Source organism: Geospiza fortis, unplaced genomic scaffold, assembly GCF_000277835.1.
Source record: "Geospiza fortis unplaced genomic scaffold, GeoFor_1.0 scaffold173, whole genome shotgun sequence".
NCBI lineage: Eukaryota > Metazoa > Chordata > Aves > Passeriformes > Thraupidae > Geospiza > Geospiza fortis.
In genome coordinates, this window is record NW_005054334.1 from 1,360,479 (window position 1) to 1,384,796 (window position 24,318).

Consider the following 24,318-nt stretch of genomic DNA (forward strand, 5'->3'; position numbering starts at 1 on the left):
TCTGCCTGTGCAAATGAGGAAGAATGAAAAACAACCAAATAAAATCTTTCCTTGAAAATCTGTACTGGCTGTCAGGAGATCTGTCCTGGGCATACAAGGAAGAGAGGAGTGCAAATGCTTACTGGGTTTAAAGAACCAGTGAAGAAGGAACAAACACATCCTTGCCTTTAATACTCCTGCCTTCTGGGACTCTCCCAACCTATATGTTGTCCAGAGAGGCTCAGGCATAGAAAGATAAGAGTGAAAGAGAAATTATCTTCAGAAACTCTGAGGAGCAGTAGAACACTTTTGACTTTGAGAGGTGCTTCAAATCAAATCTGCCAGGGTTAGGTCTGGCTGAAGAGGCTCACACAAAAATCTCTTTCCTTAGGACTGTATCCTAGGTCTGTACTAAATACTCTCCCAAGAGCAAGAGCAAAGTCTGTCCGAGTGCCTCCCCCTGATCCAGCTCTGTTTAGCTCATTAAAGTTTCAGGGGTTTGGGGGCCCTTTTGGAGTTCCTGAGTACAGCTCTAGGCACTGAATTTCCATGCCTTCCCCCTCCTGGACTGCTGCCTTTCATGAGTGTTTTGCTTAGAGATACTGTCTTTCGTTTCATTGTCCCCCTGCTTTAGTTTTCTGAATCCTCCTTGGCCACACCGTTGCGTTCAGTGTCAATTATTTTTATTTACTGAACACATTACACAAGACCCAGTCTCATCTTCCCTGAGAAGTGTATACCTCCAGTCTCTGCTAGATTACTGAGGCAAACAATTAATTCAGTCAAGAAATTTATATTAAAGGGTGCTGATTCTGTCAATAACCTCATTTCCTACTTCCCAGAGTTTGCACTGTTTCACTCAGTGACCTCTTGTTCCACATCCTTGAAAAAACAACATTCCACTTCTTATGATCACTTCTCAATCTTCCATACATTATCTACCTTCTGGTTTTCTTTCTAAAAAAAAGAGTTTTTATAACTACAAGGTAAGTTGTGTGAAGAAAGAAATTGTGAGGAAAATAAAAATAAAATAGACACTGCATGTGTATGTGAAGGACTGCAGATATTTGATTATTTTTGCTTTCAGTGTTAGGTTTATGTGATATACTGACATTTGGTATTCCTATAAACCATTTGGAAGAGTAAGTTAAGACAACATAAGTTAAAGCCTTATGGATTTTTTTTTAACATTAGCATAACGTTAGATATAAATATATGTATTTTATACTACCCATCATACATTACTGCATTAATCTGATCTTATGTGGTTGTGCCAGATTTCTCTCTGCCAGCATTAAAATGGCAGAAAGGAAAAAGCAAAAGTACAGCAGAAAGAAGGTAGCTATAGAAGGTGGTCATTTCTCAGTAGAGCAAAAGATACTGCTTTGTGGTGTAACAGTGAATTGAATTGACACCAACAAGTTGAACTGTGCATAACATAAGCTTTCAGATTTCAGGAAAAATCCATGAAACTTACCTCTGTCTCATGGTTTGAGGGGGCTGGGGAACAAGGGTGGGCAGACCTAGCCTTTCTGTTTGCAGTTCTGGCAAAGAAGAGTTAGGAAACAAACCTATTCTGCCAAGATCTTGTTTTCACACCAATCTGTGTTCTGTGTTAGGCTATTCTTTTGAACATTTCCAGAGAACAGAGATGCTCTGCAGAGGCTAAACTACGAATTCACAAAAATTAGTGGGATTCCTGCAAATATACATAGGAATATAGAAATACAGATGACCCAACCACACAACTTGTTCAATCCTTTTTCTAGTTAGTCTCTTTAATTTAATCCAATATATTTCTGTGAAGCAAAATCACTTTTATGGTGAGTAATTTCCTGATAGTTCAGGGATATTTAAATGGACTCATCTGTTCCAAATGGAGGCTTCACCATCTGTTCTGCCCTTTTATTACAAAGAGAAAGAGAACCGAACTCACTGCATCAGCATTTAAAGGCCTGCAATGAAATGATTTAGGTGTATGTGTGTGTTCTTTGTGCACCTGGTATGTTTTCTCACATACCAAACACAAATCAGTGGGAAGACCTGTCTCTTGTAACCAAATAAATTCTCTGATCTAGTGCCTTTATTCTTTTCTCATGGCAGCAGAAACTGATGGCCAGTAGCTTGCATTTTACTAGGACAATTATGACCCTGTTGGTGTCCTGCAGGGGTTATTATCTTTATTTAGCTAACATTTTGTGATACCATTTATTTCTCTACAGAAAACTATCAACTCCTATTCATTCCCTCTTGCTGGGCCTATGTCACAGACATTTCTTTTATGAAAAATCCTCTCTTAGGATTTTCCTGCTGAAGCTGAGAAGTTCAGCAACCAGACATAAACAATAGGTTATCTGCTTCTGTGGAATGCAACAGGCCAGTTCTGGATTGGCCCAGATTGAGTGTTTGGAAATAATGGCCAATCCACAACTGAGCTCTCTCGGACACAGTCCGAGAGAGCAAGGTTTGTTATTCATTCTTTACTTTCTATTCTTAGGTAGCTAGCAGCTTCTGGAAACTCTCCTTTTCTTTTTCTTTTTAGTATAGTTATAATAGATGTATATATCATAACATAATAAATCAAGCCTTCTGATCATGGAGCCCATCTCGTCTCTTCCTTCACCCCGAAAACCTTGTGTCCAACCGGCGACAGGCCTATATACAAGTCACAAGTCATCGTGGACAGAAATCTTGTAGATGTGCTGAGGACCTGTCAGATTGCTGAAAAGCTCTGTTCCTCCCCAAGAATGTCACACAATCTTTTCTAACACCATTTAGAGAAGACCAGAAATTCCAAAATGCATTACATTGCATCATTTTTCCTTTTTAAAAAGATAAATTTAGCTGTAGCTTAGGAATGAAGGTGCCAATTACCACATCTCATACTCTCTGTACCAGGAGATTGACTGCAGGTGTTAATTCAAAGCAAACCCTCAGGTCCTACCTGTGTTGTAGCCCCTCCCAAGCGCTGGCCAGGGCCGATGGTTCTTCCAGAGATTGCCCAAATACCAATCACTCTGGTTCTCCACCAAGCCAAGAACTTGCTGCCCTGGAAAATGAGCAAATTGCAAGAATATCATAAGATATAAGACAGTAAATAAATGGAAAAATACAGGAAATCTAGAGAGGGACAACCAGTGGAAGGAGAAGGCAGAAGATGAGACGCTGCCTTCCTTCCATGCCTTCAGAAGAAGCCAGCTTATGTAACAGACAAGCAGGCCTGGAACAGCAAATTCAGCATGGCTCATTTCTTCCCTGGCTAGCCTGAGTAATTAAACACTGTGGGAACCTTTGTCATGCTGACAGAAATATGTCATCCAGACAAATCTGAATGCTGCTTGATTTTGGAATACAATGATGGAGAATCCTCCTGGTGAGAATTAAGTGTTGGTAAAATGATCATCTAATATGAAGATCTGTTCATACTCTGATGGAGATAACATAATTGAAGAACAAGGCTCAATGTCACAAAGAGTGACTGAGAAAAAAGAGTGACACATCCCTTTTGCTTCAAAAAATACTGGATTTGAAAAGTTTACCTACATAAGAAAGTGGCACTGTTTTAATTTAAGAGAGTAATTTAGAAGTCATTTGGGTGAGCCTATGTAGAATGCTGCATAGAAATTATGACTTCAGTCTTATTTCAGTTTATCTTGCATTGATTAGCAGCTGGCTTCAGCTAGAGTAAAATGTATTTTAAATCAAATGTGTCTAGAAGGTTTGCACTGCTTAAAAATCAACCAAGAAATGAATGTTTGTATAGATAAGGACTTAATTATGTATCCTAAAATGTGGCGTATAAAATGTAAATAAGAGAAGCGATTGAAAGGATGCTGTGGTAATGGATGATGGAGGGAAGGGAAGAACTGCATTTGGATCTAGTCAGAGAAAGGAAAAGGAATGGTGCTTTGAAAGAGGGACATGCTCAGTGAGGGCACTGAGACTAGTACTGGAAATTATTTTGCAATCTTTTGAGAAAGCAATTAAGCATCATGCTTTGAAGGCTCGTTTTCAAATCCCAGCTATGCTCATAAAATTGTGTGTATTGTCACAGCAGTGCACTGCAAGCCTGAAATGACCATTGTATGCTGCTTACACAAAACCACAGCTATTTCAGTATGGTCCAATACAAGGTTGGGCTGAGAACAAGACACAGAGACACATATGATTAACTCAATTTTATAATTGGCTTGAAAGGTGATTGCAATGGTCTCCTGTGGTATCTGCAATTCAGTGGAATGTCAGTAATCCCAATGTGCCTTGAATGCTGTTTCAAAGAGTGCGAGCAGCAGTGATTGGCCAATGCATATAAAAAAACCAAGCCCGAACACTAGGAAAGCATTCAAGAAGTGAATCTAAAAATAACTTTGAGAGATTACCAAATCCACTCCACACCACACTAGCATCATCCTACTCTATCTTAATGACAACATGACACTCCTCACCTTATTTTACAGTGATGTATCTCCTATTCCCTTACATATTTATTATACAGTATATACAATTTTTCATGTTATATCCCATAAGTAATTCTTTAAGAAGGTGGAAAATCTGGGAGAGAGCAAAAGGATCATATCAAAGACCCATTGGTGCTACTGAAAACTGGTAATACTAACAGAGTGCAATGCATAAGCAAATGAAGGAAATTACAAGCCAGAGGCAAACACATCCTATGCAGCTCTGTTCATACAGATAAACAACAGCATCTCAACCTGTGAGACACATGGGACGCACTGGAGAGCACATCAGACTTCACAAGCCATATACTGTGAGGAAATATGAAAGCGATGTCAACTGGCTGAAAGGAGCCTAAGGCAAAAAGAGGCCGAAGGACATAATTTAAAACAAAACTTGTTGACTCCTAGCTGGAAGTCTGCCTGTTTATAGCCACTCCCTTACAGCTGAAGTAGAATAAATCAAGACAAGAAATATTGGCTAATAAGGGATGAGGAGAAATAAAAAAACCAAACCAATAGAAAATGCAGGTGCAGCTGGGCTGGCATGAGTTGGCATAGTTGGTAGGAAGAGACTGACCCTGCCCATAATCTAATAGCATATTTCACAACTCAGCAGTCCATAGATCCTTCTCAGGATAGTACAGCTACCATCAAAAGAAATGTCAGAATTCCATTTGCAAGAAGCAGATACCAAACTTCTTTACCACAGAGCATCAATCTGCTTTCATTATTTTAGCCTCATGGATTTCCCAACATGCTACAGACTTCAACCTTTAAACCAATGGATAAGGAAAAATGAACAAACCTTAACGCTTGCCAATGGTTTTCATTTCTCATGTACCAATCCAAAATCTCAGTCCTGAAATAATTATTATTTCTCATGATAAACTAAAGATAAAACTTAAAAAGGTTCAGGAAATTATGCTGGCATGTATTTACTGTAGTTGTATAATTTCCTTCTCTATTTTACCTTTACTTTTGATGACAACAGAAAAAGTCTCGCTTTCACCAGTATTCCTTGAGGTTTCATATGGGACACAGATGAAGGCAGAAATGAACATCATGTAAGCTTTAGGGCTCAGATACATGGATCAGATAATGTGACTTACTGTGTATCAACTGAGCTGGAAACTGCCTGTACATGCCCTTTTAGCTTGTCACAAATACACAGTAGAATGTATGAGCTAACATGCTCTGGTTTGCTCTTGCAATGGCCTGGGAATGTGCACACATTCACACACTGTCCTAGGGTAGAGCATTATGCAACTTGTCAGGCTGTTGTAACTCTTACTGGTGCATAAAAACCTATTAGGCAGATGTGATAGCTTGTCTCCCAAGCCACCTTGGAGAAAATTATGCAGATATGCTTTCCATCTTCTCTAGTTACATTTCTATTTTCTCTAGGCTGGAATAGTGTTGCTGTCTTGATAAAGAATACATTTTATTTCTCTTTACATTGTCTCTGTGATCTTGACTAAAGGCAGAAGTAATCCAGAAAATAGAACTTTAGATGCATAGCAAATATTAATGTTTCCAAAAAGGTTTTCATTCTGAATCAATACAGAAAAAGAGAAAATCAGAAATATTTTCTGGAAGACATTCCCCAAATATTTTGATCTGAAGATATAAAAATCACATCTAAGAATGTACAATCGTCCTCATGTTACACATAATACAGATGCATAATATATACTCTATAGACTACATTATTCCATGTATCTCAAAGTTCAAACAAAAAAAAATCCCAAGTTGTGTCCTTCCAATTGCAACCAACTAAAAATTCACTCAAAAGCTTTCACTCAGTGCTTGAATGCATTTTTGTTTTTTAAAGAATCATTGTGAGAATATCTGTCCAGTACCAGCTATTTCATTTAGTTATTTACTTTTTTCAAATGCATCACAAAGTTACAGACATGAGGCACTGGATGCATGGTGTCGAGCAGGCACGCTGAACAGTTCTCTGACCACGATCAGCCTGTCCCTCTGCCACCCTTTGTGCCTCCCCTGCAAGGTGCTCACAGTTCTGCAGGAAATATCACCAGGTTCACTTCACCTCTGACCATACATCAGTCTGAATTCAGGTTTTCTGGGCAGCATAGACTAGAGTTCCCTCCCAGCATGGCCTTTTGGAAAAGGCAAGCATAAAGGAGTTATGTGAGCTATTCTTCCAGCAGATGAGAACATGGTGCCTGCCGTAATGGATTTGAACCTTTCAGCATTCTGAGCTGCTGGTTTCTTCTTCCTAAGAGTTATTATAATAAAATACCACAACTAACAGCAAAAGTTCTATCATTTTCTGTTCTGGTCCTGCAGTTATGATTAAGTGCGCTCCTCTCACTCTCTGTTACTCCAGGCACAAGTTAGCTTATGAAAATTAAGCTGTCTTTCTTACTTCTTCATACATCACCACTAACAGCCAGACAAGAGAAAACAAGGCTATGATTCTGGCATGACCACTGTGAAAAATTATCAGGCCGGCAGAATTACAGCCGGATTTCTGGGAATGGGGCTGTGTGCTGCCTGGCTGTGGGTTGAGACTTCTCCAGAAAGCAGCTGCAGCTACAGCATTTTGCACAGAACAGCTGCCTGACAGCTCCCTCACGATGAGAAGCTTGGCTGTTGCTGGGAAGAGGTTTCCATGGAAAAACAGACACTTCTGAAGCTGACAACTCAGTGCCATTAATTCTGCTTTTGCTTCACAGATTTTTGGTGGCTAATGGAGGGGAAAGCATTATGCCGTAACTCAGACACTGAAGGGGACTCCAGACCTTAACTCAGCTCCCAGCTGTGACACCAATTTCTTGGGTGACACTGAACAGCCTCTTGCTCAATTCTCCCTGAAAAAAACTTTATGCCCCTTCCATTTTGCCTGTCTCACATGTTGCAAGTGTAAGTCCTCAGAGTTAGTAAGTGTATGCTACTTTCTACTGGAAGGGTGGTAAGAGCAGCAGCACGTGGCCAGGCTGAAGCTCCATCCAGCACAGTTGTCTCCAGCAGCAGGGAGGAGCAACTGTGCAACACGGAGCACAACAGTGCAGCTGTATGGTGCCTCTTCTTAATAGGGGTCCTCTGGACACAGTGACTCATAGCACATGGCACATCTGAAGGAGTATCAGCTATTTTTCATGTTGGGTCTGGTATCTGCTGCTTTTTCTTGGTGCCAGTCTCAGTGCCTGTGAATAATATTTTCCTATTCTGCCCTATTTTTTCCCATTTTTAGAGGATTTCACCTTCTCTGCAGTCTGTGGTACACAGGACCTTAACCTCAGCTCTTGTCTTGATGTATTTTGCTATAAAAAACAATAAAAATAGTAGTAAGAAATTGCAGTTATTACAGGTACTTTCAACATCTTCCTTAGTGGAAGTTTTTTTTTTCTTTTAAACCTATAGTGGGGCTTTTACACGACTCCACTGCAATTAAAGTAAGAGCACTGGACCTACTGCTAGCACTTAAGTGTGAATTGCACTCTCTCAGGACATCAGACTGTTTCCAGAAAGGGGAAAATAAGAAGGCATATTAAAGGAGAAGGAAGGGCTGGAGTGTCACTTGATTTCCCATGGCCAAAGGATGAGCTGGTATCACTGAAAAGATTCAGCTCACTTCTCCTGGTTGTTGGATTTGCAAGGTTTAGTTGTATTTGATAGAGCCTTCAAAGTTAAAATCAAGTGTAAAGTAGTTTTCAGCCGCTAAAAACATAATAAGTAAGAAATTTCTACACTGTGGAGACTCTTAAAGTAGAACAGAACTCTGTCTTGCTACTTCTAACTACTCTAAAAGCCATGGTTTAGATAATTAGGAATATAATACAGACATGAATGCCGGAGCTACAGCCAGATACTGCCAGAGCAGTGCAGGTCTTCAGTGTAAGCTGAAAGAGAGGAGAAGGACTCAACAAAAATTTAAGATTCAAGCTTGGCAGGATTCAGAACTGCAGCATTCTGCTCCCAAAATGAGACATAGAAATAGAGAATAAAAAACTGACAGAAGGGAAGAGGGGAAAACATACATATTATGAATGCTGGAAATATTCTAAATTGGCCAGCACCAAGCCAGATGAACAGTGCCAGGACTAGCCGAATCTATACTGGTTGAATCTATACTGGTGCAATGAAGCAGAGTTATTTTCTGCATGATTCAGAGTTAAAATCTTTGATTAATGCCTTTTGCCTCTTTTCTGCTTCTCCTAATTTCTTTTTCTTTAGCCTTTAAACACCTGCATAACACACCCTTCCTTTCTGAAATTTGTGAGGCCACATCCTTAGCTGGTATAAATCAGCATGATTTCAATGAAATTAGTGTACTTAAGCTGACTGGTATCAGCTGAATGTGTTGCACTGCATATTAAATCTTGCCTGAGTGACTGACCCTTTCTTGATGGCCTTCCTGCCCTCGACCATATATTGGTTCATACAAAATAAGTGGCTTCCACAATATTTCACTTCTGCCACATCTCTCATCCACCTCTTCAGATCACTGTCAAGCTCAAGTTCTTCATCCTCACTATCACTGCCCTTTGCAATTCTTGCACTGCCTATATAAATGCATGTTTTTTTCTGCTCCCAGGCTCATTCCTCTCTTCTACTGCCATGTCCTCTCTCATTCCTAAAAGAGACTGTCTTCTCATGCAACAAACGCCCTGACTTACCTCTGAAAATTTATTTCAAGCACAAAATCCCTCAGGACTTTCCTCTAAAATTTTCTTTAGAAATGTTACCATGAATCCCATGTACAATACACACATAAAATTTTGTGGGTGGGATATAATACAAGTGTGCCAGACCCTAAAAATACAGTCTGACACGGTCTCATACACTTGTATGGTACAGGATACACTGTGTTCAGCAGAATTGAATGCTTTAACCCCTGCTCTGCATTTATTTCACAGGTGTGCAAATATGTGACAGATACATGCATTACATTTGTATGCACATGTTCACATGCACATACATAAAAAAATGCATAAATATGTACAGATAAGTGTGTGCAAATATATAGTCTCTGCTGTGAAGAACTTTATTACATACGGAAATGTGAAGTTTCACGGAAAAATGCCCCCTGCAAAAGTTAAACTTTTTTGCTTGATATCTCATTTGCATTTAGTACATTGCTGTCCCTCGGCAACCATTTCTCCTTCTTAGTGGACTAATACTCACGGACTAAATATTGCACGGGCAGTTATTAAGGCACAGGTTGGATGAGAAGGTGGCCAAGGAGAAGCTCACTGAAGGTACAGCAGGCTCAGAAGAGAGGATACAGGCAGTGAATACCTGCTAAGAATGGATGGTAGACAAATGAGGCAGAGGTAGATACAATAAATCAAGGGTAGAGAAAGGCAAGATGACCCAGGTTGACTCAATGGAAAAGAGCAAATGAATAAGGAATAAGGCAAACTCTGGCAAGGCTGAAACAAGGATGTAAAGCAATGTTATCAGCTGACTTCTGGGATGTACTCAGAGATGCTGAGGTGACAAGGACAAAAGAAAGTAAAGCAAATCAGACTGGAGAAGAAAAATAACTTGGCAGGAGTCTATTCAGAGAGAAACATGACAAATATTTTGTATGTGGTAGGAGGGAGGATTCAAAAGGCATACATAAAAGGTGATCAAGAGGATGAAGCATACAGAACTGGATTGAGAAAGGTTGGGGTGAAGACCTAGATCTGATTCATCTTCATAAGGAAAGATGAAAGAATGAAATCAATCAAGAGAAGAAAATATATTGGGTTTCCGCTCATCTTCTAGTGCCCTCCAAGGAGCTTGTTAGAAAAATTAAGAGGACAGTGAGAAGTCCAGCAAACCCCAGCAAAGCTAGTAAATCTATCATTAATGTTTGCAGCACTTTCATCTGCAGAATTTCAGTGAAATGGATTCTCAGCAGCTGAGTACAAGAGGGTAAGCATAGGAAAAAAGCCTTTCATTTTGTAACAAAACTTTGTTGAGATTTTCTGCAGTCCCTTCCAACCTGGACCCATTCTGTGATGTGCCCAACTCATTGCCATGAAATGTGCTCTGGAATGGAGTCTGGAGAAGAATGAAGTGGTTGTGCAATTGCAAGCTTGAGCAGAAGAGAGGCCTATACCTACATGGGCTGCTGAGCCAGTCCCTCCTCACCTCTGTTTTTATGTTACTGTTTATAGTACAAATAGTCCCAGCAGTAGAACTGCCATCTAATTAACAACAGATATCTAACAAGCAATAGGAGACTTCATACAAACTATTTCCAGCTGGTAAATACTTTGATAACCAGGCTGCAGGAGGTCAGCAAGATGTACCCACTGCTCTGACTACACACCTTACCTTTTTTACTAACACCAATGGCTTCTCCCTTATCATGGTCTCCTTTTAAATTTTTGATTTATTCAGTGTAAAACTCCACACTCTTGTAAAATTGAAAACCTCTTTCTCTGAAAGCAGCAAAACATCCTTGTAAACAAAGTCAATTCAAATCCACCCCTTCTAATATTCAAGCACTGATTTGAGAGAAAGGGTCCAGAGTTTCAGGAATATGCAAGGTTTTAAAACCACTGCTTGAATTTGGGCTATGAAGAAATAAGTGATCACTGAACAAAAAATGCTTTCTTTTTTTTTTTTTTTTGCTGCCAAAGATAATGCAATAAAACTGTGAAGAGCAAGAAAGCAACTATCCATGCACTATGACTCTGCCTGTCTTAAGTGCATCAATTTTACAAAGAGGATAAGGCCCTGATAGGCACATTTTTGTTGGCACAAAGCCCATCTGTGAAACGTGTCTCAGTCACGGGCAGCCAGCAGCAGGACGCAATGTGTGATCAATAAGGCTCTGATGTGATGCCTTTCAGTAGCAGCACTTCATTAAGGAGAACTTACAGCAGGAGAAACTGAGGCTTATGGTGATGGAATGACACTTCCAAGGTCACTGGGGAGGTGAGTGGTGATCTAGGAATAGGTGCCAGGACTTGTGAGACCCAGAGCACCGATTTTAGACACTGAGAAATTGTCCCTAATGAGAGCCTAGTGCCTAAACTATCACTGCCAGTAATCACTCAGAAATCCCCACTCAGCTCACCTTCAAGCAGCTGTCAGCTCACTGGGTCCACTGATGGCTGAGTTTTTTCCCTGCCACATCTTTGAATGCTGTGTGCTGCCCTGACATAGATTTACTTTGGGTACATCCCTTGGGATTCCAGGCATGTCTCATCACTTTCCTCTTGATGTTCAGGCAGCTGCATTTTTCAGTAGTGATAGCTGAATGATCTTAACTCATATTTGCAACAGGTAACAGAGGTTCAAAGCTGTTTGTCCCTCATTTTCACCAAATCACTGCATCACTACTCTTCATCAGGTTTCAGTGATTGTTGTCTGAGGTTGTTGGAATAGTAAACTTCTTTGCTAGCAAGGAATTAGAGAAAGAGAGTTAGAGCTTCTTAATATTCCAAAGAATGCTCAAGGAAACTGTGCACAGCTTCCTACTTATATCCTTTTGGGCAGCTATCATGTATCAACAGCAAGATATTAGCCCCCTTTTCTTTTTATTTAGAAGGAACAAATCTTTTAAATTGATTAACACACCAAGAATGTTTTTAAGCAAGAAATCAGTGTATGTATCATAAGAACTTTCCCCAAGAATCAGAGAAAATCCAAAATGCAGAAGCAGAGGCAGAACCCTCTCTGCTCAAGATGAACAATATGAAAAGGGTTGGTTTTTTAGTGACAATTAAAAAAATCAAAACAAATCAGAAAAAATATAGAAAAGGGCTGTAGCTATCTGCTTAATGTGAAAAAGGTTGCCAAGTTATAGTATGTTGTGTTGAAATCCAACAATGTTGACATTATTTTTCCCCTCTGTTGGGTTCAGTTCTGTTAAAAAAATAAACAAGCTTTGCATTTCCCTTTGGCTATGTGACTTTATCAACCTCTGCAAATTCTTCTAGATGAAAATTCAGGAGCTGTCTCTTCAGTAGACACAGACTGCAATAAGATGATGCTACCTGCCTTGCACTTCTTGCCAATGAAATTAAGCGCACTCACTACACTGACAATTGGTTTGTGTAAACAGCTCACTTTATCCTTTTAATTACTAGCTTCAAGACAGGTTAGAGCTCACAAACACTACTGCTAGGAATTATTTATGCATCAGGAGTACAAGACAGTAAGGTGACACAACGAATATTTGTCCACACCTAATGATTAAGCACAATTAAACCTGTATCAGGAAATAGGACAGAGCTCGGATACCAGACAACAACTTGCTGTTTTGCATCTTGAGCCTACAGAGTAAAAGATGCTCCTGCCAGATGCTATAAAACAGTGGCTGTATCAGATATCTCATGCTTTAGTGATGAACTCAAAGAGTCTTGGGATCTGTTCCTCGTTCTTTTCTTGACCATCTGTGCAATCAGAGACAGGTCACCTCTTCAGTGAGCTGCAGCCTCCCTAAATAGGATCCTGCACTCAGGCAGTGGAAAAGAAGAAAACAACTTGGAAAACAGAAGTGTTTAAGTTATTTTCTCAGCAAGAGATGGACCACTGCAAATACCTCATAAATGTGCAGAGAATTGGCCTTAAATTTGAAAACAACCATCCTTTCTCTATGTTCTTCTCTCTCTTTCAATTTGTACTCTGGAGAGATCTGGATTTAAAGGGTAAAGTGGTTGAGATGTTCTCTTGCTGAAAATATGTTTACTTGTGAACCCAGCTTGAAACCATACCTTGCATTGGCTCAGCTTTGCCAGCATGTCTAATACTACAAAGTCATGATGGGTGCAAAGGTAAAACTGCGAAGCCATCTTGAGCTCGCATTGAGTTCAGTACCTTCAGCTCCAAGAATAAATTGTGCAGGATGCCTTGTAGATTGCTAGCAAGCATTAACTAGTTTACTTTCTTAGTTTATGGCTGTTTACTACACATATGACCCATTTTGCTTGCATGACTACAAAACGGTTAATATTCCTGATGCAGAATCCAGTAAGGCTTGGAAAAAGCAATAAACCCCCCATTCTTCAGTCTTTTGGAGAACACTCCGTGGATAATACCAGTGGTTTTCAGATGTTTAACACTAGTCTGTCTCAGCACTGATATTTCCTGTTTGTCTCTGTTTATTGGCTTAGTAATGAGTGATTCCTTGTGTTCTGAAGAATCTTCGAGCAAAGAGCAAGAAGGCTATCTCAACTAAGTAAAGGGATAAAAATAAGTGTTATGAAAACCAGCTTAAGTTCCCTCTCCCTCTCTGTTGTTTAATTATTTAGTTAGTGCAGGTCAGGCTTTAATTAAGACAAACATGAAAAATGGGAGGCCAATAGAGCACAGGAAATAAAGAATTTTATCACACAGCCCTGAGTCAGAGAGACTTTGAAGTGTTGCAAAAGAGTTGAAGTCCAAAGGCAAAGACGTGAGAGATTAGCAGAAGGCACCAGTTTTACTAAGTAGATCTATTGGTGATAACAGGAAGAAAGGGCAAGACTTGCTGTCCACTGAAACACAACAAGTCCCATAATGTATTCTGTGCATCATATCGTTCAAGCTTCTAATATTTCATTCATTGATTTTATTGTCAAATGAAAAGGCGCTTGCTCCAAATGGCATTTAGTGAGACAGATGGGGAGAGACCCAGAGTTCATTACTGGGAGTTTGCTCACTGGATAACGTTGACAGTATATGATAAAAAGCAAGAAGAGGGCAGAAGTCTACTGGTCCTAATGTTTAGAAAAGTCTTTCTGGTTCTCCTCCTGGAAGCTGAAGGGCTTTGCACCTGGTCAGACTGCAGACTGCCTCACATGTCATCTGCATCCATGAAAATGCATCACTCCAACTTCTCACACAGCCCCTCCCTCCCTCTTCTGGCCTCTACAGTAGTATGGAAAACAGCACAGTAGCACTCCACAAACCCCACAAACTCATCCCCTGTAATGAGGTCAACTCATGTGGACCTTCTAAAAGGTTATGTGCAGGAGAGGCAAGATGTAAAATGGATTTAGGCTGAAAATAGCTAGCATTTGCTGGGCTTGAGCAAAACAACAGCATCTGTAGGCAGGCACAGCAGCAGAACTTTAAATGCCCGAGTGGTTAAAAATAAGGTGCCTACCAGCATCTTGGAAAAACTTTTGTGAACTTCTTTATTAATTATGTATAGAAACTCCATCTAGATTTAAATTTAAACAACAGTATCTCTTTTTTAATCCCAGCCTACTTTTACTGCTTTTTTTAAAGTGACTTTTATTGCAAGGTTTAGCACTCAAGTGTTCATTCAGAAATACTAAAGAATCAAAATGATCATCTCAAATATTGAAAAATCATCATATTTCCACAGTAAAATGAGAGAGGCGCATGAAAGAATTAAGAATTCTGAGGACATCAAGAAGCAGGAAGCCAAGTGTGCAATTGCAGCAGGAAAGCATGCAAAGGGCAGGGAGCTCTGGTATCCGCTAATCCCCTTAATCCGTACTAATGCATGAAGTGTAAGCAACGTCTGCTTTATGAAGTAGTAAAATGCTGTTATGAATTTTGAATCTATCTTGCATCTCAATAAATTTTGCAATCAAAAGGGTAAAAACATCAAGTCAAATAGCAGTAAATTTCTATTTACTCATTTTCCTCTTCACCTGTTTAAGGATGAGATGGAAAACAAAATTAAAACTGAAATCTCTAAAATGGACCTAGCTAACTCACTCCCTCATAAGCACAAATGTCAGATAGCACACTGTACCTGCTCTTAAAAAAGGGAATAAATCCATGAGGTAAGTATGAGAAAATTATTCACAGCCTATCTGTATCATAAGCCTCTTCTGTGATAAAGAAGAAATAAATTACAAAACAAAGGGCTTCCCTCTCAGTCTTTCTTGGGTAGGAAAAAAAGAAATCCCTCGCTCATCAGATAATCACATATCAGACTAGACCCTTTATTGGCTCATAGTTCCATGTAGTGGAAACTGATGTCACCTTTTGTCAGTCATGCTGCATAGCCATTAAGCCAAATACAAATTACAACAGAAACATATTTAATATTTTTGCAAATTAAAAATGGATTGCCTTTCAAATACTAAAAACCAACAAGAAGTTTATATATGCATTTGCAGATTAGGAAGGCAGTAAGTAAAAAAAAAAAACAAAAAACGGAATATAGAAGACTATTTTGGCTGCATAGTAGGAAGATCAGTAAGACCCAGTTAAACGTAGTGATGAAATCTTTACTTCCATTGGATTTAACACTGTGAGAATTCAGACCTAAGCCACATAAATGCTGCAGAAGCAAGCACACTAATTTGAGAAATTACCATCCCATGGCAGGAGTTACTGCCCACCCAATTCATCTCGGTGTCCAGCTATCTGTTTTAGCTGCAGCCCTCTCCACTGCTCCTGCACAATGGCTGTATGGAGAGTGAGAGGGACAGTAAGTCCTCATAAAGCCTGCTCATTTAGCTCATGGAAAAATACTGAAGAGATGATAGCAATAATTTCTTAAATCACTCCAAACAAAATTGTCAGGACATCAGTTTATTGCTCCAAAAGCATCCAGTAAATGGGACGTTTACAGATAATCTGTTCTAATCTCTAAAAAAGGTAAATCCTTTGGGAGCACTGAGGGCAGATTTGTGCAAGGCTCCCTTCAGTATCTCACTTCAGTTTCCAGCTCTGTCCTTTTAGAAGGCAGAACTGATCTTCCTTTTCCATGATTCTTTTCTGGAGGTGCACAAACATTGTACTAACTTATAAAATTCAATTGTGTAGTCCCAGACAGACCTGCCTAGGATGTACTCTTCACAAACCAAAGATAATGTAGGTGGTTCTGAAAAACTCTTGCAGTATCATCTGTGCACAGATTTTTTTTTTCAAGTCCATCCTAATTATCTCATATTTTAATCCATCCAGTTTCAGTCACCTTCTATTACAGTGTCATAAGTGACCCTCTGGGTCATTTCTTAACTCCACACTTCATTAACACTACTTTTAGCTTGGATCTACACTTGCTTCCTATCACGCCCCAAGTGTTTTCAGAAACAAACTTCTTCGTGACAAGCTTGTTTTCTGTCTAATTCATAAGATCTTTCTCTCTGCATTCGATGCTGTAAGATATGGATGGGCAATTGTGCTTTGCAAACTGAAATAAGAAATGTAAAGATCATTTTAAAGATCATAAAGAGCACTTACTTATTCAAAGTAACAAAAAACAGCAGAACACAAGACCCCCCTCTGTAACACATGAAATGCTAGTTTTGTCCTTCTAGAGTAAGACGTGATCTTCTGGTTGAATTTAAAGCTCTTATTCTGTCACTTAGCCCATTAATTGCATGAGGAAACAAACTCCAAGGCATAGATCAGATACTGGGACAACCTTACATTTTTTATCACCACGTGAAGAGTAACTGAGCTCCTGTCTCCATGAAAGAAAAATAAACAATTTTCAATTTAAGCTTACAAGATCAATGCTGCAAGGAAGTGAATTGTAGGAGTATGTCTGCACTAAAAGAAAGAAATATTTATGTGAGATGTGACTTAAGACACAAAGGCATTAAAAAGAGGTCATTATCTGTTTTGGAAGTGGAGACAAGACTTATATATCATTATCAGATTTGGAAGTGGAGACAAGACTTATATATCATTATCAGATTCTGACCAGCTCTAGAAATTGAAAAGTACTGATGTTATTTCATTTCATGACAGATGGGGAGGTTCACCCCTCAGAAAGACTGAAGGAGGGCTGACTCAAGAGCAATTATAAATTATAACTAATTTGAAGGATTTTTTCCCTCCTCCTTTCCTCCAAGTCCTCTAAGCTAATTTTGTAGCTAACGCAAGGACAGATCTGAGAGAGTAATTATCGAGCAGGTACGACAGGATTAAGTAAACACTCTATGACAAGACAATACTGAACTTCTCTCACTGAACCACTACACAAACTATTTGTGGCCAGGATTAAAGTATTTAATTAAATCATCTTTGTGTAGATGAAACATGAAAATCATTTTCTAAATTGCTGCAAGAGAGAAAAACACTTCCCTTCGTTTGCTTCTTACAATCTATTGAGTCTGTAGTTCAAAACCAAAATGATCAAAACAGTAGTGACTCACTGGCAAGAGCATTAGGATAAATCGAACTACCTTGAAAGTTATCTCCTTGCATACTTTTCTCCTTCAGCCAAGATGGTTGCAACATCAGGCAAATGCATGACTGGAGAAAAAGAGCTTCCAGACCAGAAAGGTAATGTACCTCCATGATATGAGAGGTTTAAACACAGGAATTCTTCTTAAAGTAAAGCTGCCAGTCATTTCAACGAGCTCTTACTCAACATTAGCATTCTGCTAGAGGACTCTGAGGGAGAAAAGGGATTGTAACGTTCTTGTTTCACAGAAACAATGGAAAATAAGGAAACCTTGCTTCTTAAGAAAATACTAAGTTTGTGTAGAACAAAGGATTTTTTGACCCCTGAAACCAACAAGGGGAAAACCCACCAAATTTAAGACATAGTTTCTTCCTGAGATGTATTTTCTGCAGTACCAGAAGGGAGAACCAACATTGCGGGGTTGCTTAGTTAAGGCCAGTAGGTCCAAAATATTCTCTGTCTCTCAAGGCCTCCATCAGCAACTATGAGACACAGCAAACCTAGGCGAGAGAACTGAGAGACAGGTACCTAGTGTTTCTATGGACTGCACTGAAGAACACGTGAAGTCATGGTTGAGCCGGGAGAGAAATTTTAATGTTTCCATAAAAATGTTTTTAAAGTCACATTTAGAAAACTGTTTTGAGTAATGAATACCTGAACTTGGTTGGACTTCATTTGGCAGCAGAATTGAATGGAATAATCTACTGGTGGATAAAATGCAAGGATTTGGACTTAATTCTCTAGTCACTGTCAACTAGGACAGAATGACTTCAAGCTATTTCTTTCTATTTGGACTAGTATCTTGGCTGGAAGAAATCCCAGTGGGGAAGAACTCTGCTGGTCATTAATGCAAATCCTTACTACCTCCCTTCAGAAGAGAAAGGTGTTGTCATTTTTCATACTGGATGTCTACTTCTTACAGCAGAAAGCAAATCAATCTTTTTTTTTTTTCCTTTTAATTGCAAGCCATTAAAAAAAAAAAAAAACAAAACCATTACAGATGCATCAAAGAATAAAGTATTGTGAATGGATTTTTAGGTCTAAGAAACCTTGTCATAATCTCTTCAAATGACAACAAAGATGAAAAATCTACCTACAGCTAAACTTTATTATTCCCTGTGCTGCATGGATGGTACAATAAATAATTTTCCGAAGGGAAAAAGAAGAAGAGTTAGATAAAACAAATATTACACATTTTTATAATAATTTATTTTCAACTCTACTGTTTGAGAAACAGCCTCTGGATTCTTTGCTCTCAAAACCAGCAAAACCAGTCAATAAATGTTCTGTGCGAATAGTCATTAAATGAACAGTCTGTGTGAATATAAGTGCAATAAAAACCAAGACCTAACACTCAGTAATTTCAGTGAGTTTTTGCTTACACAACTATACACATGCATATGTCCCTATGCAGCAGAAACCAGATCAACCCTTCTGAACAATGTTAACAAACAAGGAGTATCTTTTAATGATTCTAATAATTTCTGGATGTTCTCTATTAGTAAGTCACTGTGAATGAGAGAGAAACTAACACTATAAATATGCCTGTAACAATAACATGTACCAGGGAGCAGAGGGGGGGGAAATATGGAAACAAGCATATGAAACTGCTAATGGAATAATAATAATATAATTCTACCTAAGAATTATAGAGTGAAGGTCTCTCGTAAGCTCCAAGGTGTATGATACTGCACATATTAAAATGTTTCCACAGTATAATCCAAAAGTGATTTAAATACTTACAGCAGCTTTCATAAAAAGTTTGATGTATTTCTTCTGGACCACTTAACAATAATGAGCTGCTGCCTAATTTCCTTTCCCATCATTACTTACTGTCAATAAATGCATGTATGTTAAAATTAATTTTTCTCCTTTGTAATTAGTCTTGGTCTACCTGCCTGACATATTAACTGATTCTAAAATCTCATATTTGTGACATCAAATGATTTCCATGGTGACAGATTGAGACATATTCCTGAATAAGAGTGGTAAGTGGGTCATATTTGACTGGGAAGGGGAGAAAAATTCCAACCCTCCTTTATATATGTTTGCTTTGATTAGGCTAATCAGTAACTACAGGAAGACATGACTGTGGTACAGTTAATTTGCTGGGGAGCTGATAATCACAGAGGCTTGTGAGAAAGTTTTTAAGGTTATTGTGGGTAATAAAGACTTTAATGCGTCAATCACTTTTTGAAGATTAACTAATTTGATTCATAACTTCGGGCTTAGTTCAGTACATAACTTAGTTCACTGATTTTTAATTTTTTTTAGTGGACTGTTCTAAAGAATATGCCACTTCACAGCCATGTTGCAGTAGCTTTGAACATTAAGTTCAATCTGGACTTGACACTAGAAAATCTCTGGTCCCTGTCTCTTTGCATAAGGAATTTGTTCTCTTCTCAGATTTATTTCCATTTATCAGCTTCAATTTGCACTGTAGACCATACTTGAGCAATGGAACTGTATCTTATGTCTCTGGGTTTGCATTAAAATTTGATGTGTTCTGCTGCACAGGTATGTGTGTCCTTGGATGATATCTGTCAAGGGTGCTCCAGTGAACACCAGTACTGTCAAGTCCTCAAAACTTGCCAGCACTTCTAGCCTTAAAAGGCAACTGAATAAAATATACTTAAGAGGGTGGTCTTATATGTCAGCAATAGCACCTGCTGTGAGTCCTGATAAAGTGATTCAGTGGTGGGACTCTGTGTGACAGGGAATGAAGACCCTCCATTTGACCCTCACAAATTGACCTGAAGGAGTAAATATTCAGACACAGCAAGCAGGCATGACTCTTTTATCTCAAGTGGAGCCATTCCAACTTGTAGCAGGTTAGAATTTGGCTCAGTAAATTTATACTACAGAAGAATAAAGTGTTTTTCATGTATTTTCTGGGTTTTATATATTTTCTCACAAAAACACCAGCTGCTGGTCTTTGCTGCTGATTAGCAACCTCCCACTTTCCCATTCCAGGCAAGTCGGTGAGGAAAGTTGTCAGACCAAGAACAGAATTGCTGGCAAGGCACCCTCTGGCCAAGGCACGCTCCATGGAGCACATGCTGTGTAGGAGAGGCTTTGCCATTTGGGAAACTGGGCCTCATGAATTCTAATCCAGAATAGCCCAAGTTTAGCTCCTTAGAAGAGCAAGCTAAACTAAAACTAACAACTTTCACTTTTCAAGTGAAAATTAATCCAACCATGATTTTGGAAATGCTACCAGCATGGACGGTTTTGGATGTTGCTGTTTGATCACTGAGAGTACATCCAATGTGATGTTTTCATGGGGAGAAACTCTGCAAGTAGAAAGCACCAGACTCATGTGTGGCCCTAGACGTTCAATTTCACAGCAAATGGTAGTACTTGCCCTCTAAAAGTGTCTGACAGCAATCATTCAGGTGTACTGAAAATGGCACCTCAGAAACCACAATGAAACCAGACAGGTACAACTTCACGTATTCACAGGAAATCTTCAGCAATTATTCCACTGAGGCTAAACATGAGATAAATCAGAGGGAACTATCAATTCCCAGTGTAAAAAGGGCTCAGTGAGGAAAATATTAATTCCTGTGAGGAATTTATTTGGACAAGGGGAGCTTATCCAGAGCTAGGGTCTCTACACACACACACCCCTTGGAATGACTAGGCAAGACAGAACGGGATGAAGAAAGGAACCCACAAACAGAACCCAGGACTGCAGAGGCAGCAAAGTGCCCACTTATGTCTGCGGCAGAGCTGGGAAACAGAGCTCAGATCCCTGCTGTTCCACTTGGTGGAACTGCTCTTCTCCTTCTCAATCCCTCTATGGATTTTATCAACTTATTTCATGAGCAACAAAGTTTGCCAATACACTGTGACAATGTTAATGTGTATAAATCATGAACCTTTTTCCTTGATTCAACAGAAGAGTCGAAATAGTTGCTAAGATTGCAAATTAGTTCATCTCTTCCTAAAGGATTAACTTTTTAGATCTTTTGCATATCAGTGAAGTTAAAAGAAAAAAAAGACACACAATGCTTTCCCAGAGGGAGTAAAGCCACTCCCCCAGCAAAGCTGCTTTCAACTCCAAGTTCTGGTAACAAAATGGCAAAGAAAAAGCTCTCTTCACCCACTTATTAATGTCAGACACGACCTTGGGAAGTGTTTTGTAACATGTCAGAACACAAAGAATACAGAATTCAGTAATTAGCAAGCATGGAGAGATTATATTGACGTTTTATAAATATTGGTGGGGAGACAGAGGGGGGACAGCAAACAGGAATACTGAAACCACAGCAGACTGGACAGTCAGGTTGATGAGAGTAGTTAAGAAGATTAATGTATACTCTAAACTGAACTCCCCTCGTCGCTCAGTGCTCCATAATTTAAAAGACAATGCCAGAGCCTTCATTTCAAGGTGACAGAAAATTCTGATGATGAAAAGACACAGCTGAAAACTTACTTTTAATTAAAAAGCAAATAGACTGAAGCTACCATGTGCCTGAAAGGAAGTAATAGCATTTCAGAAACAGAGGGGAGGGATTATTATTTAGGTAGTTCATTTTATTAAATACAAGAATTCAAAGAGAACCAGTAACAACTTTTCCACCCTAGTATCCTCAATAACATAAGATGATTACTCACTGACTTAATGAGAAAAAGTTTGAGTCTAAAGAGAAAGCAATTAAACTGACAGATTTGCTGCTACCAAGAACAGATATCCACAAAATGCAGAGCTAGGATGCATTAAATGACCAGAATAATTCATGAATGTGAATAAAGACGATGAAGAAATGGATGACAAAATTCACATCTTCCATGCAACAACACAATAGGCAGACCAGTGACAAGCAAACTGACAGGTGCATGTTCAGATGGACACAGAGATGACATATTCCTAATATTTATAAAAAATTGGTCAAAACGGTTATACTAACAGTTTATGACATAGGAGAGCTCAAAAATTAAAGCAAAAGAGGCCAAAACTAGTCTTATATAGAAACTGGAGGTTTCTAGTTAGTTTCCCTTTCTTGCTGCAAACACTTTTAACCTGCTGAAGTTTAGTTATGAAACTGTTTTAGTGTTAAGAATTTACGAGTTGTGGGCAGGAGCTGTTCTTCCTAGGGATCATTGAGCTCTGTAGCCTCAGGCATGCAACATCTGCCATAGCATGTGCCAGTGGGGAGCACCAGCAATTCGTCATGGTCAACTGTGACATTCTGCTGACTGCTCCATCTTTTTTCCAATTCTGAACTCAATGATCTTAAACTTCAGCCTAAATTTCAGCATCAAAGGCCTAAGAGGAAGCTAGTACTTCACATATCCTCTGCAGCTGGAAAGACCACATTTGGCAGACACTGCTCAATGAGGGGGATAAAAGAGGATGCTGGTGGAGAGCAACACTTGGCCCTGAATCTATTAGCCAGGACAGGCTCTGATATTATCTGCCCTAACTCAATGCTGTATCTCAGTGCATCATCATTTTCAATCTTGCTTAAGTCAATGAGACTACTCATGAGCTTTAACACTTCAGCCTATGATTAAGTACTTCACTAAATAAGGTCATTAAATTTAAATTGTAGATGCTTGCTAGGTACTCCTGAAGGTTGTTCTCTCACCTGCAACATAATCCCTGCAGGCTCATGGCTGGCAAAACAAGTGGCTAAATAACATCCAAATCTGCATGTCAGCAATCCTCCCACTAAACTTAAGACACAGGAAATTGATTGATTCAAGAGGGAGCTGTGTTTACCCTACTGCTGATGTAGGGAAGAACAGAAGCATGTTATGGCTTGTAGAAAAGACTGAAACACACAGGAAAGGAAAGGTGGATGAACCTGGCATACCAGTGTCTGGCTACCTTAGCTGGTTGAAGTAGCAAAAGCCTTACAATTGTGTTAATACAGTGTTTTACCACTGTGGTGTTTTGCCATTTCTCAGCAGGAACTATCAGTGCAACATAATATTTTGCCAGTGCAGTTAACTAGCTCAGGTACATGTGCATTCACTGGCCCTCACAGAGATTTATCCTAAAGGATTCCTAAAGGATTAACACGGCACTTCAAACACTACCGAGCTATTTTCACTTTTCTCTATTCAGTGTGCACACCTCAAAGAAGCCCTCTACCCTGCTTCCTATTTCCAAACAGGCTATCAATCACAATGAAGGGTATGCTAAAGCCATAATGCAGATAACAGACCATTAAAAGCTCAAATGAGACTACTAAACATGTTTCATTAATCATAGCACAATCCAGTCTTGAATCAGGAGCTACAGATTTGGCAGGTCAGTAATGGAAGGCTTCTTTCTACCTGATCCTAGTGACTGGGAAAGGGAGTTGCCTTAAACCTTCTGCCCTTCCTCCTCTTCCTTGGGTGCACATGACCTGTGAGGGTCACATTGTTGGGAAAAGACAGCAAGAGAATAGAGAATAAAAATAAGAGACCTGCTACGAAAAAAGAGTGTGAATGCTCTCCAGAGAGCCTGGATTCTCAAAGGAGCCAAAACACCCACAGCTCACACAAATTTTAGTAACAGCACTTCTGAAAAACTGGCCAAATTGTCTCCTTCTCCCTTACAAGGGGTCTTTATTTAGGGATTTGACAGAGTATCAGAAAGAGGTGTTATCTTCCTAGAGCCCCAGACCCAGTGCTGATCTTACCAGTTTAAAAGCATAGCAGGTAAATTTTTAAAGAAAATACTGTAAAAAAGAGATGCCCCCTTTGCACCACTTCTTATTTGTACATGTCCAGCTTTCCCAGTAATTTTCCAAGCCCTTCCCAGAAAAAGTCAACAGGTTACCTGCTAGGCAACTGCCAGGTGAACAAAGC

The 24,318-nt window shown here is 39.3% G+C and overlaps 1 protein-coding gene across 3 annotated transcripts in view; it reads right to left on the reverse strand.

Annotated features, from left to right (window-relative positions):
* Positions 1–24,318, reverse strand: part of LARGE1 (LARGE xylosyl- and glucuronyltransferase 1) — a 266,843-nt gene that overhangs the window by 57,198 nt on the left and 185,327 nt on the right. For all 3 annotated transcript variants that reach the window (XR_004081817.1, XM_005421801.2, XM_031057702.1), the window contains one exon: positions 2,924–3,028. Coding sequence is in view for 2 of the 3 variants with exons in the window: in XM_005421801.2 (XP_005421858.1) it covers positions 2,924–3,028 (105 nt within the window). In the remaining variant the exon portion in view is untranslated. The remainder of the gene's footprint in view (positions 1–2,923; positions 3,029–24,318) is intronic.